Source organism: Gymnodraco acuticeps, unplaced genomic scaffold (genome assembly GCF_902827175.1).
Source record: "Gymnodraco acuticeps unplaced genomic scaffold, fGymAcu1.1, whole genome shotgun sequence".
Lineage (NCBI taxonomy): Eukaryota > Metazoa > Chordata > Actinopteri > Perciformes > Bathydraconidae > Gymnodraco > Gymnodraco acuticeps.
The window spans coordinates 64,146-80,408 of NW_022990139.1; the positions used below are offsets into that span (position 1 = coordinate 64,146).

Below are 16,263 nucleotides of genomic sequence, written 5' to 3' on the forward strand. Positions count from 1 at the left end.
TTTCTACCCCACTATTATTCAGAGGTAATTCATGGACTTTGACTCCACCATATTTACAAAATATCTTAAGTTACGTAGCAGATTTGGATTAATGATGTGAAACATTTTTTAAAAACTAAAAAGAAACACCTTAGTACACCTGGAGTGAATTAACAAGCTACCCTGCACTATACAAAGTCATTAAAACTAGCTGCACCTTTACCAGCTTTGAGAACACTTTAATGATCAATCATTATAAAACATATCATATATATATTCATCTGAAATGGGTCAATGTGCATAATGAGTACTTTCACCTTCGGTACTTTAAGTATCTTTGTGTACTTTTACTTGAGTCAGATTTTGAATGCAGGACTTTTACTGTAACAAAGTATTCCTACATTTGGTACTTCTACTTTTTACTCAAGTACAAGATCTAAGTACCATCTCTCCTTGACACCTAGATAGCATTAGGAGAAAGGACACATATTTCCTATAGAGGTGTTATTGCCTGGCTTGGCTGTCTGCAGTGTCTGTTATCGCAGAGGTGGGTGTGGGATCAGCTAACGTTGTTTAGCTACTTTAAATCTGACAGGTGAGTGCAGACAGTGCCAATAATTAAAAACATGATGAAGCGGCCATTCTTACAATGACTTAAAACACTTCAATGTGAGTAGCAGTTAAACCCTTAATGTCCACAACTCCACATTGCTGTGTTATTGCACCAAGCCTCGTCTGCTTATCACAAACGCTGCTCAACAACAACCACCTCACAGTTAGCTCGGCTAAGCTAACACATGCTAACACATGCTAAAAACAAGACAGCGTCGCCCCGGGTCTGTGAACTCACCTATTTGAGAAGACTTGAAACCGGATTGTGTTCTGTTCACAATGAGATATCCATTATCCCGGGGGAATGGTCGCGTGTGTGTTGTTTTGTTTCCTGTAGCTGTGAGATTGAAGTTTATTTCGCGGAGTAAAATGGCTGCGACTGGGTCTAGGCTCGGACGCGGAGTGACGTAATGACGAAGCCTTGGGGGTGAGTGGCGGAGGGATCTGTCTGTTTACCGGTCACTCAGCATTTATCGTCCTACCATCAGCATGACTCGGTTTTTTTCAAACTAAACTACATCACAACAACACTCATACGTTGAACACTCATAAAGAATATCCTATGTCTGTTTCCCCCCCTCACATATGATGAGTAGTGTTATGTAATGGTTGCTGTGTGAATCTGGTAGATATTCGAGGTGACACAAATCACAAATGCTCATTCTCACAACACAATACTGTCAAACCAATGCAGGAAATTCCTTTTAGATTTCATGATGTAGTCCCAGGACTTCCTTGTATGTATGACCACCCAATAATACAACTAATCATGTCTTTTTTCTTGAATGAATGTGGTTTTCAGAAACTGAGCAACATAGAAACACCATGCCCAGCTAATGGGTGATTTTCATTTCCCACATTTTTTTGACTTTTTGCAAATCATAAAGTGGAGTTTCTAAAAGGGTCAAAGTACAATAAAGGGGTTATAAAACAGTGTTGTTCTAGAAAGATTTATTTATTTAAACAAAAAGGTAAACAAAACAATTATAAATTATTTGATTCTTGCCAAGTTATTTAAGAACATGTCCCATTTTCAGAGTAGTTTACAAAATACAATAGAAAAAACATTGCAGTATATCAGTTCATTCTGTACATAAATATAATACTTTTTGATGACAGACTCATTCTGTACGGTGTGAATTCAGTCTGCATGATCATGCCATTATCATCAAAATGTACATGAAAACTAATCCTCCTGATACCAGGAACATTATAATTACATAAGTCAGATGCTTTGAAGAAGAAGAAAGCCCATTTGATTAATCCCTCTTGAAGCAATTCAATTTCCACACCCATCATGTCTGCTTGCCCTTCTGCACAGGAGCAGGGACATCAGCATCATTATGCAGAAACTCAAACAGCTGCTTAGCATTTTTAGCATTCTCCAGTATTTCTGCCAACCTTTCCTGGCTGAGTTTGGCTAAATCTGCCAGGCTGTCTGCGTTTTTCACAAGAGCCCTGTAGTTTTTCATATTAACCCCAGGCATTTTCAACAGGAAGTCATACGGCCCGGGGTTGTAGAGGTCAGCTGATTCGGCCACCATGTCTGACTCGGCTGTGACGGCCTGAGCCGCGGCACCATCCGGCTCCAGGCGACCTTTCTTCAGATCCTCGAAGAGCTCGGCAGTGGCGTGGGGGGACGGGCACCAGAGAATACGGAGCCGAGGGAAATGCAAAGTGAGTAAGGTGAGTTTGGAAGAAATGTCATTGGCCGATATCTCATGACGGAAATCAGAGCGTGCCATCAAGGAAAAGGGTTTTGCTGGGTCAAACTCAATGAGCAGCACTGGTCTTTTGTAGTATCGAGTCATGGAGAGACACTGAGTGTAGAGGCGGCCGCTCTGCAGGGAGCCAATCAGATCACTGACGCTCTTCCGCTCGACGCACGTGTCCGGGGTCAGGATGTAGTCGCCCACTTCCAGGGTGACGGGCTCGATGTCCAGCCCGCGGCGGTGCAGCAACGAGGGCAGCTCACTGCGAAACTCACGCATGTCTACGATGACTCGGGACGGCTCTTTGGGCTGCTCCTGACCTCCTGATTAGTGGACAGGAAATGGGAAAACAAAAAACACTTATTTAAGAAATCGTGGGGACTTTTATAAGGTAAGACAAAATAAACTGTCCAGGGGAACCAATGGATGTTTGAAAATGACAAAAAATAGAGGAAGGAGGTGAAGGTAGTGTTTTTTTGTTGGATTTTATGCCTCTGATAAAATAATAATGCATAATGCAATAATAATGCATGAAAACTTTAAAGAACAATTATTTATATATAAAAAATAATGTGGGAAAAAACAAGTATCCTAAATATATAAAATAAATCCACGGAACAATAAATAAAAAGGAATCTGACTCTTTTAACAGAAATGTCCTTGCAGGTCTTTTTCTTAGTAGATAAAAGCCTACTTTTACTGGCATCAGAATATTTATCTTCAATACCAATTATTTTTGATTTAACGTTATAATATATCTTTAAGTACAGAAAATCATTAAAAAGTTCCATTCCAGTGTCCGTATTTCTCTCTGGAATCTGCCATTTTTGCAAGAAGAATAACTCTAACAATTAATCACTCATCAAAATTAGGGATTTTAGGAATTATGACGTCATCCCGATAAACCCGATACCAGTATTAATAGCCCCGATAATATACAATATATTTTTTGGGTAAAAAAAAGAAAAAAATACTGCGGTGTGGGTGGATTGGGATGAGGGGCGCTTGTTTTTCACTCGGCTCCTCCCGTTTTGCCAGTACTGTGGTATTAGTGGTTTAGGAAGAGGGGAGTTCTTCACAAATCCAGCGCTCCCTAACTCATGCCTGGCTGTGACGTAAATGGTGTGCGGCCGTGAAGCCAGGACAGTAAACAAACATGTCGTCGGTGGTATAGGCGTTGGAGCTATGTGCAACTCAAGGCATATTACATTACATTACATTACATTGCATTGCATTTAGCTGACGCTTTTATCCAAAGCGACTTACAATAAGTGCGTTCGACCAACAAAATACAAACTTGAAGAAAACAGAATCATATAAGTACATCAGGCTTCATAGAGCAAAAACATTTCAAGTGCTACTCAACTGGCTTTAGATAAGCCAGCCCTTTATTAGTATATAAGTGCTTTGTTAATAGTTCTATCGCTCTAAGTGGAGTCGAAAGAGATCAGTTTTCATATGCTCGAACCGGAGCTGCCTGGACGCTGCAATAATGTTGCGCACTATCCGTGCTGAGTGTGCTTACTTTTCGTACAATGTCCCACTGTCTGGCTTCCTGCATAAAGTCAACTGCTTGGCGCAGTTGTGGCGAAATGTCGCTCCTCTGTTTTCATTTAAACAGCTCCTTATATCCGTTAGCGCAGCTAGCTAGCACCAGATGCTAACAACAACAATGCACGTAAGGTCTCTCTCTCTCGCTCGCTCGGGGCCACACATACACACACCCTCCCGGTCCTCCAGATGGCCAGTCGGTGCCTGCCGGTGAGCGTGGAAGTGTGGTCTGCCACAAGCGGGCGGCAGGAGCGGGGCTGTCAGCATCAGCTTGTAGATGGTATTTTAAACTCGATGCGCTCTGAAACTACGGGGCGGTCAAGGAAAAAAAATACACATGCGTTAATCGCGTTAAAATAATTAGTGGCGTAAACATTTTTTTATTATCGGTTATCGGTCTTGAGAAGCAGGAAGTTATCGGTATCGGTTTCAAAAAACCAATATCGTGCATCCCTAATCAAAATAGTTGAAATAGCGACTAGTCGTTTCAGTTCTATAGACATGCCTGCTTTGCGGGTGTTGGTGGTGGCGTTTGCAGGCCCTAAATTCCTTGCCAGGTCCAGGTTAGTGTCTTCCCGCCCCTCCCTCTCCTCTGGGATCACCATGGTAGCTTTTTCCCTGCGGAGAAACACACACAATCACCAAAGAGAAACCAACACAACAAAACATCACCAGACAGAGAGAAGCGTGTTTCTGACCTGATGAGGTGTTCGAAGGCTTTCTTTTCCCTGGACAGCGCCGTCAGGTACTTCTGTTCCTCCGTGGAGCCTCCATAGATGAGGAAATACACCCTCAGTGTTTTCCCGGGCCGGCTAGCTTTGTAGATCTCCAGCTGGCGAACGAAACTGATCTCAGCGTCGTACAGCACCACGAAGCTGGGCTCCACCTCGTGAAGCACCCTGGTGAGGCTGTGGGGGTCAGTGAGGCCCTTCAGAGGGTGGATGACAGTCAGCGGCTCCTTCAGAACTCCATAATAAGCATCTGATGACAAATCCAGCTTCATCTGTTCCTCCTCCTCATCCTCGTCTCCACTGCTGCCCATCATGGCCGCCTCCTCCGCCCCGTCCTTAACCACCATCTGGGTCAGAGTCAGCGAGGGTCTTTTTTTACTCTTTGTGGGTTTTTTCTGCACCGGCTCTTTTCCCTTGTCTCCTTTTTTCGACCAGCTGTTGCCCTTTTTGTGGCAATCGAGATCGAGGGCGGCGGCTGCAGCGGCGTCACTTTTGCCGACAGTGCGGGCGTAGAGGCGGTGGAGCAGCGAGTCGGAGCCGAGACGGATGTACTGCTGCAGCTGGGCACAGGTCCGGTCATCACTGGCACAGATCAGAACCCGACCTGGGGACACGTTAGAAATGTTCCCTTTTCAGAGTAATTTACAAAATACAATAGAAAAAATACTGCAGTATCTAAAGGTCCCGTAACAACTGTTTTTCATCAATATATCACAGGTCTCAGATATATACAGAACCTGTCTCTGATTGGCTGAAACACCAAACAGATCATTGCAGCATTACCCATAATCCCTTCTGTTTCAGCCCTGTTTCCAAAGTGCTGATTCTCTGTCTGTTACTTTAGATGAAAATAAGGAGCCCCTCCCCACGCCCCTCTGAGAGACATTTGGTTACAAAGAACACAATGGAGCTCTAGGAGGAGAGTCAGGTGATAAGGGGGGGCGGGGTTACCTTGGTTGCTGATTGGCTAATGGTTACACAAGCCAAAAAAACTTTATGACATCACAAAGTGGCCAAAATCTGATCAGCTCATTTTCAGACAGGTTTTTATAGAAATGGATCAAAAAGAGAGAGAATCTTTGTTCCTGAAACTTTCAGAGTCTCTTTCCACAGAGGGGACACATGTTGATGTAGAAGAGACATGAAGAAGAGGGGACACATGTTGATGTAGAAGAGACATGAGGAAGAGGGGACACATGTTGATGTAGAAGAGACATGAAGAAGAGGGGACACATGTTGATGTAGAAGAGACATGAAGAAGAGGGGACACAAGTTGATGTAGAAGAGACATGAAGAAGAGGGGAAACATGTTTGATGTAGAAGAGACATGAAGAAGAGGGGACACATGTTGATGTAGAAGAGACATGAAGAAGAGGAGACACATGTTGATGTAGAAGAGACATGAAGAAGAGGGGACACATGTTGATGTAGAAGAGACATGAAGAAGAGGGGACACATGTTGATGAAGAAGAGACATGAAGAAGAGGGGACACATGTTGATGTAGAGACATGAAGAAGAGGGACACAAGTTGATGTAGAAGAGACATGAGAAGAGGGGACACAATGTTGATGTAGAAGAGACATGAAGAAGAGGGGACACATGTTGATGTAGAAGAGACATGAAGAAGGGGGGGACACATGTTGATGTAGAAGAGACATGAAGAAGAGGAGACACATGTTGATGTAGAAGAGACATGAAAGAAGAGGGGACACATGTTGATGTAGAAGAGACATGAAGAAGAGGGGACACATGTTGATGTAGAAGAGACATGAAGAAGAGGGGACACATGTTGATGTAGAAGAGACATGAAGAAGAGGGGACACATGTTGATGTAGAAGAGACATGAAGAAGAGGGGACACATGTTGATGTAGAAGAGACATGAAGAAGAGGGGACACATGTTGATGTAGAAGAGACATGAAGAAGAGGGGACACATGTTGATGTAGAAGAGACATGAAGAAGAGGGGACACATGTTGATGTAGAAGAGACATGAAGAAGAGGGGACACATGTTGATGTAGAAGAGACATGAAGAAGAGGGGACACATGTTGATGAAGAAGAGACATGAAGAAGAGGGGACACATGTTGATGTAGAAGAGAGGACACATGTTGATGTAGAAGAGACATGAAGAAGAGGGGACACATGTTGATGTAGAAGAGACATGAAGAAGAGGGGAAACATGTTGATGTAGAAGAGACATGAAGAAGAGGGGACACATGTTGATGTAGAAGAGACATGGAGAAGAGGGGACACATGTTGATGTAGAAGAGACATGAAGAAGTGGATTTTGCACAATATGGGACCTTTAAGTTAATTCTGTACAATAATATAGTACCTTTCACTTTTTGATGACAGAGACTCTTTCTTAACGGTGTGAATTCAGTCTGCAACATTCTACATTGTGCCATTATCTTCCAAATGTACACGAACACACCAGGGTCAGATGAGTGTGTGTTTCCTTATGTTAAAGAGGCCCTATTTTGTTCATTTTGTGTCTCTACCGTGAAATGTTTACATGCTTTAATGTTAAAGGTTCTTTATTTTTATCATACTGCCTGTGCTGCAGTGATGTCACTATGTTCAGGAAGTAAACAAAGGAGTCCAATGGGTCCTCGGTAGAAGAACTCTCTCTGGAGGGAAGTTTGGGACTTTAGCCTTTGCAGACCATTTACATGCACTAAAACCTTTATAACACACTACAGGAAAGGGAAAACTCCAAAAAGCACAACAGGGCCTCGCTTAAACCGCGCTGTAGTGGAAATGCGCCATAAGACTGTCCTCTTTTGTCGTTTAATCAACAAAGATTTCTATAGTTATTTAGTCATTTTAATTCTTTTTTTAATGCTGTCCAACCCTTTTCTGACAAATGTATAAACTCATCTCTAGGAAACTCAACACATAAAGAGGTACATTTGCACGATTCTTTGTAGAGATCTGATAAATCGACTAATCAATTAGTTGCCCAAATGTTATTAGTGCGAGAGGACTAAGAGTTTCTTATGTCAAGGACAGAAACTAATCGGCTCAAATTCAATTGTTAAACCATCCCTTTTAGCCGACTGTTTCCTCTGCAAATACATTTAAACCTCGGATGTTCAGGGCCCAGGAGTTCAAAACTTTTAATCTCAATCAGATCCGATCAGATTTTGAAATCCCATTTTTTGTGATCCAGGATCAGACAAGTCGGCCAGATTTTGTCCCTGGAGTTCAAAGCAATTCAGGATAGGATCAGCCTGATCCAGATTACGATTTTTCAAGATGACTAGATCATGAATATCAGTGCTTTAATCCTACCGAGCGCCATCTAGTGGACATGAAAAATAATACAAGGAAGACAAGAGACCACATTGCAGAGACATCTATTGTCCGCAATTACGTTTGAAAGGTTTTTTTTGTTGAAGATATTTTTTCTTTAATCTAAATTACATTTGTGATTGACAATCTTTGTTGTGATACTTTCATGAGCATAAACATGTATGTCAACATTTGGTTGAAAACAAAATAGGCCACCACAAACGTGACCAAATTTGCCATGAAGGCTAAAAATGGTGTATTATTTCAGTTAACAAACTTTGCCATCTTATTTAAATTGAAACATATTTTTAAATAAATGGTACAGTACATTTTGCTCTGGTAATCCACTGGAAATCCACCCCTCTGGTGGGATCAGGATAATCCAGTTTTTTGGGATCAAACTGATCCCAATCCTGTGCTGTCGGTTTGAACTACCCGTTTTGAGGATTTGATCCAGATTAAAGCTTGGATTGGATTTCCTGATCTGATCGGATATCAAAGTGATCCTAATCCTGTTTTTTGGTTTTGAACTCCCCAAAAGATAAATCTGATTTGATCAGATAGGGATTAAAAGTTTTGAACTCCTGGGCCCTGGTGTTAGAGCTAAATCCAAATCCTTATCTCTACTCCTTACTCTTTCCATGTACCCGCAAATAAACTGCAGAAAAAGGTACAAGTAGTCCTGATCTTAGATAACTGGCTTACTGACACACTCAAATTGAATGCAACCATTGGTTATTAGTAAAGGTATTTAGTTATAAACATGGGCTTCTCCTGCTTCAGGGTATATGCAGGAATCCTGAAGTCAAATGTAATCCCTTTTAAGACCTTTTTTAAGACCCTTTCCATACATTTTAAGACCTCATCGCCACTTGGAGTTCTAACCGGTTACCTTGGCGACACACTTTACCTCACATTTACTATATACAGTATTGATTGTCCTTCCTCCTTCTCTTCCAACCATTTGGACGCAGACTTATTTCCCCATAACGATGTTGTTTAACAACCGGCGTAAACGGAGCTTCGCGCTATCAAGCAGTGAGCGTGCGATGTCCTGTTCAGATGACGTCAAACCCAACGGGATGCCATCAATAAACTACACAGAATCACACTACACACCTACGCCATGATTACATTCAGGCAGACTGTAGAACACAACCTCTTTGGACCATTTATATACTTATTGAAAACAAGCTACAAAATGTAACACCTTGGAAAATGCGTTTAATACTTTTAATAGCCTTAATTTTCGCTAAATTGATTTATCAACTTTTAATACTTTTTAAGACCCTGCAGACACCCTGTGCTTTGAAACAAAAGAAACGTATACTGGGAGAAAGCCCTGTTCTATAGTCGTATTTTCAGCAGATTCAGGGGACTAGTTTGCTTTTACTGCATGTGTAGCGTGTATAGGACGAACCAGTGAACCATGACGAAGCAGCATACCCTGAAGAGGATGACTTTGAAATGTCAGCGCTGTGTATATTGGCCTTTCTGCTGGATGTACATTTAAAATAGAATTGTAGATTTCCTTCTCTTATATGCGTTTCCTATGTAGATTCATTTAAATTATTACCAAAAACGCCTTTGGGAAACTTAAACATGGCTTCTATGAAATTCTGTAAAAGTAGTACATTATATGCAAATCTAAATGATAGAAAATGAGGGGCAGTGTTGACATAATGGACCTGTATACGACTCTGACCTGGTTCATGTTCAGAGATCTTGTTCTCCTTCTCGATCTCCTGCAGTACTTCGGTCAGAGCCTCCCACTTCGGGCTCTTCTCCAGCACCAGCTGCCGTTTCACCTCTGAAACACACACATAATGTGAGTCGTTAGCAATCTAATATGAATACACATGCAAGCAGAAAAGGATGCAGATGTCAGGTACCTGAGGATGGCTTCGGTTTCTCTGCCTCCACTCCCAGTTTGACTTTCTTCTTGCTCTCTGGGAAGCGGTACACTCTTCCCCTGGTGTTCATAAACATGGAGGTACTGGAGTCGAGGAATAACCACCCTGATGGTAGCATAAACAAACAAAACTTAGATAAAGGTGCAGAATCAGAATCAGAACCAGAATCAGAACCAGAACCAGAACCAGAATCCCAGTATTAGTCCCACAGAGGGGAAATGTACATTGTTACAGCAGAAAAGAGCCAAAGACATGCATACAAATCTCCTAACCCTTATGTTGTGTTCGGGTCTCCCGTGACCCGTTTCAAGTTAAAACTATATATTAACTACGCTCTAGTTTTTTGTATCGGAACAAGGCTTCATGATATCCTCCACAACAGATATATAAACACTACAGAACTGATTTGGACCATTTGTGCCAAATCTGAAGGTCTCTAAAAAAAAAAGGTATAATTTGGTGCTGGGGTCTGGGGAGACCCAGCAGAATTGTTTTGGGTGACTCAAGGTCAAATTTGGCCCAATCAAGATTCATCTCTGACTTTAGACACCCCTCCCCCGCCCCCTTCATCCACTGTAACAATCATTGTTGCAACATGCACCTGGTCTCCCCTCCCTCTGCCCCCCCCCCCCACGGGAACTCCACCTTTCTCAAAGAATATGTGCACTAACACTTGAACCTGAACACACACATGCACGTGTGCAATATGTGGTGTAATGTGTTTTGGGCCATAACATTAAACAGGATTGTTCGGTTATGAATGCATTATAAGTTAGTTATGATGTAGTTAAAACAATATTGGATGATAAATCATGAGTCAAAATGTACCGGCGAACACCATGAACGGTAACAGCATTCGAACACAACACAAGGGTTAATCACAAATATTAGGTTCAATATTCACCCACAGTATTTCAAAGTAAGATGTAGTTTACCTGAGTTGGATCCAAAGTTCTTCTGACTGGAGCGCAGAGACTCGAGTAGATTGAGGAAGGTGACGCAGTCGTACTGGGTGAGGTAGAGCAGCAGCACCCTCAGCACCTTCAGGTCCTGGACCAGAGCCTTGGTCTTTGACCCCAGCTGGTGCCACAGGGGGTCCAGGTAGTGACGAATCGTCTGGATAAGAGTAAGCCAAACACAACCAAACCTCAAATACAGGAAACTCAGCTTTCCAAATTAGACACATAATCAGATAAAACACCTGTCATAAGAATGCCATGTTTGCTGTGTCTTTAAAGGTCACCTATCATGCAAAATGCATTTGTGATGGCTTTTATAAATATGTGTCCTTGGTGTGTCAGGGAACTAACAAAGTGTCAGAAAACCAAGCCCTCTCTCTTTTCCTCCGTACCCAATGAGAGACAATGCGTGACGTGTTTTGGGCGTAATATGGTCTTTGTTTACATTAGCAAGCATCGCTAACACTCAGAGCTAAGCTGTACTGGAGAGAGTATGTTTAAAAAAGCCTGTTTAGTTTTCTTGTTTTAGGTTACATTTGGCGTTCTAAATAAACAACAAGCAGACTTTTCATTTCAACATCCAACTCCATTTAAATACCTTTTCGAAGGCGTTTCCCAGCGTGTTCTCCAGGGAGAGGTCCTCGGCCTCCAGGCTGGGGTTGTAGCGCTTCAGCTCCTTCAGGCAGGCGCTCATGATGTCCAGGATGGAGCTCTGGATGGCCCTCATGGCCGGAGTCAGCGACACGTTGAGCTCCACCACCTCCGGCTTGTGTCTGTCCAGCGCTGTGTTCACTGACGCTTGAAACCTGTTGAATACAGCAGGTTACAGATTATTATATACTGTGATATCTGGTTTCAACAGTTACTTTATTAATTTTTTTTGTGATCACATTTTTATTGAGATGAATACACAACATGTACAACCAAAAGCACACATTTTCTTTTTAAAAAAACATAATAAAAATTAAAATTAGACAACAGACTACTTACAAAATGCAGAATACATACTGTATGTACGCTAAAAATAATAACAATAATACAGAAATCAAATTAAAACAAACCCAACCCTCCCTCCCAGACATTGAATACACACAGACACACTTTATCACTTTATTTAAAAAAACATTTTGTATTATTAATTTAATTTATTGATTCTATTTTGTCTTTATTTGTACCTTCCTGTTTTTAACTCTGACCCTGTTGCTGCTATAAACGCCTGAATTTCCCCAATGGGATAAATGAAGTTCCATCTTATCTTATCTTATATGTGCTTTTGAAATAGGTCTCATACCTGGGCCAAAGGTAGAGCTTCTTGACGAAGAGGTTCCTCATCACACGCTCCACCTGGCAGAATCCGGAGGAGAAGGACGTGGCCTTGTCAGTGAACGCTTTAATGAAGCCCGTCTTGTTCTTCTGTCTGAACAAACGAAGGATGAAGGCCTCCTGACACGACTCGATGATTGTATGAGCACGATACACCAGGATGCCTGAGGGCGAGATTCAGAGAGAGTGTGTGCATGTTAGTCTGGGTTTCTGTTGGCTATGAGACCACAGGATTCAAGGGTTTAATTATCATGTGCACAGTAGCTACAGTGTAGTTATAGCGAGGCCAAAACCATATAAAACCCTTAAAATGTAATGCAGTGTAACACCCATCAATAAATACGGCATCATTTCAAATGTTTAGTAGTCTATATATGGGACATTCACCTTTATACTTAACATTTAAAGTGCCTTTACACAATTACGTAGATGTACAGGGACAAAGCGGGAATGTTAGGAGAAGAAAGGCATAATTTCCCCCAAAAATCTTGAAAATCAACACCAAAAAAACAGCAAATTCATGAAACAAATATATATTTTTTAATCAATTACTAATTCTACAATAAAGCCATACAAAATATATAATTAAACACAGGTCAAAGAGATAGTAATAACCACCATTATGGTCTAGAATGCAAATAAATGACAATAATTGTTCCATGTTTAGAAAAATAACTAATATGGCTCCCTGTTCAATCCCGTATCAACTTCAAAAACCTACTGCTCACTTACAAAGCCCTTCATAACCTGCCCCCCCCCCCCCTCCCTATCTGGCTGACCTTCTTCAGGAGTACACCCCCTCTGCTGGTCTGCTAACCGTCCCCACCCCACGCCTCGTCACCATGGGTGCTCGGGCTTTTAGCTGCACTGGTCCCAGACTCTGGAACTCCCTCCCCCCGCACATCCGACAGTCAGACACAATCACCATATTCAAATCCCAATTAAAAACCCACCTGTTCAAATCTGCCTACTCACTGTAGTGCTCCCCATTATATGTTTCATTTGTGTCCACTTGATTGTCTCCTCCATGATTTCCTGTTTGTGTTTGTATCGTGTTCTGTTGCCTATTAGCTGGGTTTTTTAAAACAAATTGTACGGTGTCCTTGGGTGTCATGAAAGGCGCCTAAAATAAAATGTATTATTATTAATATGTTCAGAAATAACTAATATTATTTACATGTATATAGACTTTTTGCGCTATTTTTAATTTTGTATTTTGTATTTTATTATAAATGTTGCATTGTTGGAGGAGCTCAGGTCAGAAGAATTGCATTGCCATTTCTACACTGTAGCTTTGTGCATATGACAATAAAAACTTTGAATCTTTGATCAATAACATCACACTATGTAACAAACAATCCTTGTATCCGTGATCTGACCTGAGATCAGATGAGCGGGGACGCGGTCGGTGAGGAAGTCGACCACCAGGATCCTGCTGGTGACGAACAGCACCCCCCCCTCTGTGTACACGTTGTATCTCTCAGCGCTCTGCACGTCGCTGGTCACCGTCCTCGGCAGGTGGGTCACACCCTCCGCTCGCAGCTGCTCTGTGAAATACTCCTGAGAGAGAGAGAGTATTTTGGTAAACATCTTTAAAGTATCTTTACATGGAGGAGCTCGGGTCAGAAGCATTTCATTGCCATTTCTGCACTGTAGCTTATGTGCATATGACAATAAAACCTTTGGATTTGAATTTGAATGTTATTTGCAGCAAGAAGTAACATCTGTACCCAGGAGTCATATTATAAGACTGTTATACTTAAAGTTATCTTGCCTAGATTATACAATTATAATGTAAACTTAAAAATGTGATTCCATAATGGTATTAGAATTGTACACAAGCATTTTCATTCTCACTTATATGGTAGTTATATGACTTGTGAAAGGTATGTTACACAGTTCACTTTCAGGGTCATACCTGTCTTTACAGTTGACAACATTCAAATGCAATTCAAATATAAAAAAGTAAATACTATGAGGCTCAAAAAAAGACAAAGTAATTTACTGGTTTTCCAATTTGTGCAAGCAATATTAAAACATGACATTGGATGTATAAAGATTTAGGCTGCTGTACGATGGACTATTGACAGTTGAAAATGGTGCAACACAAGCAATTCAAACGTTAAAATGAAAACGGCATTTAACCAGCTGTAAAATGGAAAAATCATAATATTATTCAAGTGTCATTTAAGAAACGTCCCACATGGGCTTCCGTAGTGGCGCCTTAATTCGCTTACTGGGCAGCTGGCTCCTTCAGAAGCCTTCATATAACACACGTGATCTCCCTGCTCACCTGCTCAGGTGTGGTGGTGTTCAGCAGCAGGACCAGGCTGCCCTGCTCGGAGTAAACCCGCATGAACTGCAGCAGGATGCGGTCTATCCCCATGCCCTCCGCCGCCACCAGCAGCCCGTCAACCTCAAACAGACTGAGGAACATCTCCGTCTCAAACTCCAGCAGCGGACCCGCCATGTTGGAGGGAATAAAACACCAACAACAACAACAACAACAACAACAACAACTACAAGGTTTCTGTTAATTCCGGTGAAAAATGTCAGCTAAAAGCAACAGAAGTCATTGTGAGACAGCTGCTAGTGTGCTGCTGGAATCTGTGGTCCTTTGTTTTGAAAATGCACTTCCGGTCATGTGACAGTAAACCAAGAGAACGTGACGGCTTCACATTGAGGATCGAGAGCGTCATCTAGTGACATGGAAGATGATAGCAGATGTGATCCATACGGTATGGATCACATCTGCTATCATCCAATATCATCCACTATGATCCACTTATATTGGCGGTTCTAGAACATTTTACATGGGGTGGCAAAGGGGGGGCAAGAGGTCATGCCAGGGTGGCATGGGAGGGCGGACAGTAGGCCTACGTGGTATTGTATACTGTATAACCTATTTATTGTTAAATCATGCCCTAACACAAGTGTTCTTAATGCACAAGAGAAACAAGGTGTTCAGACCAACAAACTCAAATATAGTATAAAACAGCAGAAAATACTCATGATACCCTATAATTCTGTTTACTGTACAGTAAAAGTACTTAGTTATAATGAAGTACACAAATGCTTGCAAATACTCTTTTCAATATCAAAAGAGCAAACTCTTTTTATTGGGTTCTTTTATTTAGGATTAAGTACATTGTCAGAATAAATGAGAAATGGATTTAACTTCTGTTATTCTTACAATGTACTTTATAACTTTATAAAAAGAGTTGTTAAATAATAGTGAAGTCACGTTGTAATAACAATAACTCATCTCTCTCGAGTTTTCTTTTTGTGCTTTGCAAAAAGCCACTGTGTCAAGTGTCCTACTTGGGTTGCAGTACGGAGTTGTCCAATATGGCGGACCATCTCGCACTGCAGATCGGGCAGAGCAGCAGATCGGGTAGTGACAGAGTCCACCCCCTCTCAAAATACCTTCCCGCGGCTCTGCATGCCTATTACTAGTCTAGGACCTGGGTTAGATATGTATGCACTTAATTTAGGAGAGAATATCTCAATTGTTCTAGACTAATATGACCCCACTGAACAACTTGGGATGTGTGCCAAAATCTCTATCCGGGACGAAAAGCCCCACAATTACCACGCCCTTTTTTTAATGACCACGCCCCTTTTCATCGGAAGTGCTACTTCCGATATAGCTGTATCTTCTAAACCAGGGGTGCCCACACTTTTTGGGCTGGTGAGCTACTTTTGAAATGACCAGCTCACCGAGGTCTACCAACCAAAAATAAAATCCCAAATTGCAAGGGTTGCTGAATAACACGTTTTATTTATACATGGGATAATAGGGCTGCAACAAACGACTAATTTGATAATCGATTAATCTATCGATTAATGAAACGACTAATCGACTATTCAGACTATTACTGTATGCCTTGCACAATTTCTCAAACCCTCTTGTTTAGCCATCAACTTTTAGATTTAGCTTGAGGTTGTTTTAGGCATGTGGAAACTAACAATGAAGACAATAAAGATGAATACTTGATTCAAAAATACATATATTATTAAATTAACAAATTGTGAACAAAACTAACATTGCTTTTTATTTAAATAAAATAAATAATATTTCACATCAAAATAAACAACAATGTTTTAACAAATCGTATTAAATAATCTGATGACAGAACTGTGAACAGAATAGCTGAAACTTTAACAAAATAAAGAGTAACTCAGTT

At 41.4% G+C, this 16,263-nt stretch overlaps 2 protein-coding genes across 4 annotated transcripts in view; both read right to left on the reverse strand.

Annotated features, from left to right (window-relative positions):
* mrtfba (myocardin related transcription factor Ba) overlaps nt 1–983 on the reverse strand; it is a 45,857-nt gene extending 44,874 nt beyond the window's left edge. For all 3 annotated transcript variants that reach the window (XM_034217157.1, XM_034217158.1, XM_034217156.1), the window contains exon 1: nt 830–983. The gene's annotated coding sequence lies outside the window, so the exon portion shown is untranslated. The remainder of the gene's footprint in view (nt 1–829) is intronic.
* Nucleotides 984–1,530: 547 nt separating this feature from the next.
* Nucleotides 1,531–14,708, reverse strand: ercc4 (excision repair cross-complementation group 4). The gene is made up of 10 exons (XM_034217152.1): nt 14,370–14,708; nt 13,456–13,636; nt 12,045–12,240; nt 11,352–11,559; nt 10,730–10,910; nt 9,774–9,899; nt 9,587–9,691; nt 4,553–5,189; nt 4,360–4,472; nt 1,531–2,626 (listed from the first exon to the last, which is right to left on the reverse strand). Exons 1-10 carry the CDS (start codon nt 14,544–14,546, stop codon nt 1,887–1,889), a joined length of 2,664 nt encoding a protein of 887 aa, XP_034073043.1. The 5' UTR covers nt 14,547–14,708; the 3' UTR covers nt 1,531–1,886.
* Between the last annotated feature and the right edge of the window lie 1,555 nt (nt 14,709–16,263).

Coding starts and splice junctions, on each gene's coding strand:
- ercc4 (XM_034217152.1), bottom strand. CDS start 14,546: ATGGCGGGTCCGCTGCTGGAGTTTGAGACGGAGATGTTCCTCAGTCTG. Junction 13,637..14,369: donor ACACCACCACACCTGAGCAG/GTGAGCAGGGAG, acceptor TCTCTCTCTCAG/GAGTATTTCACAGAGCAGCT. Junction 4,473..4,552: donor GCCTTCGAACACCTCATCAG/GTCAGAAACACG, acceptor GTTTCTCCGCAG/GGAAAAAGCTACCATGGTGA.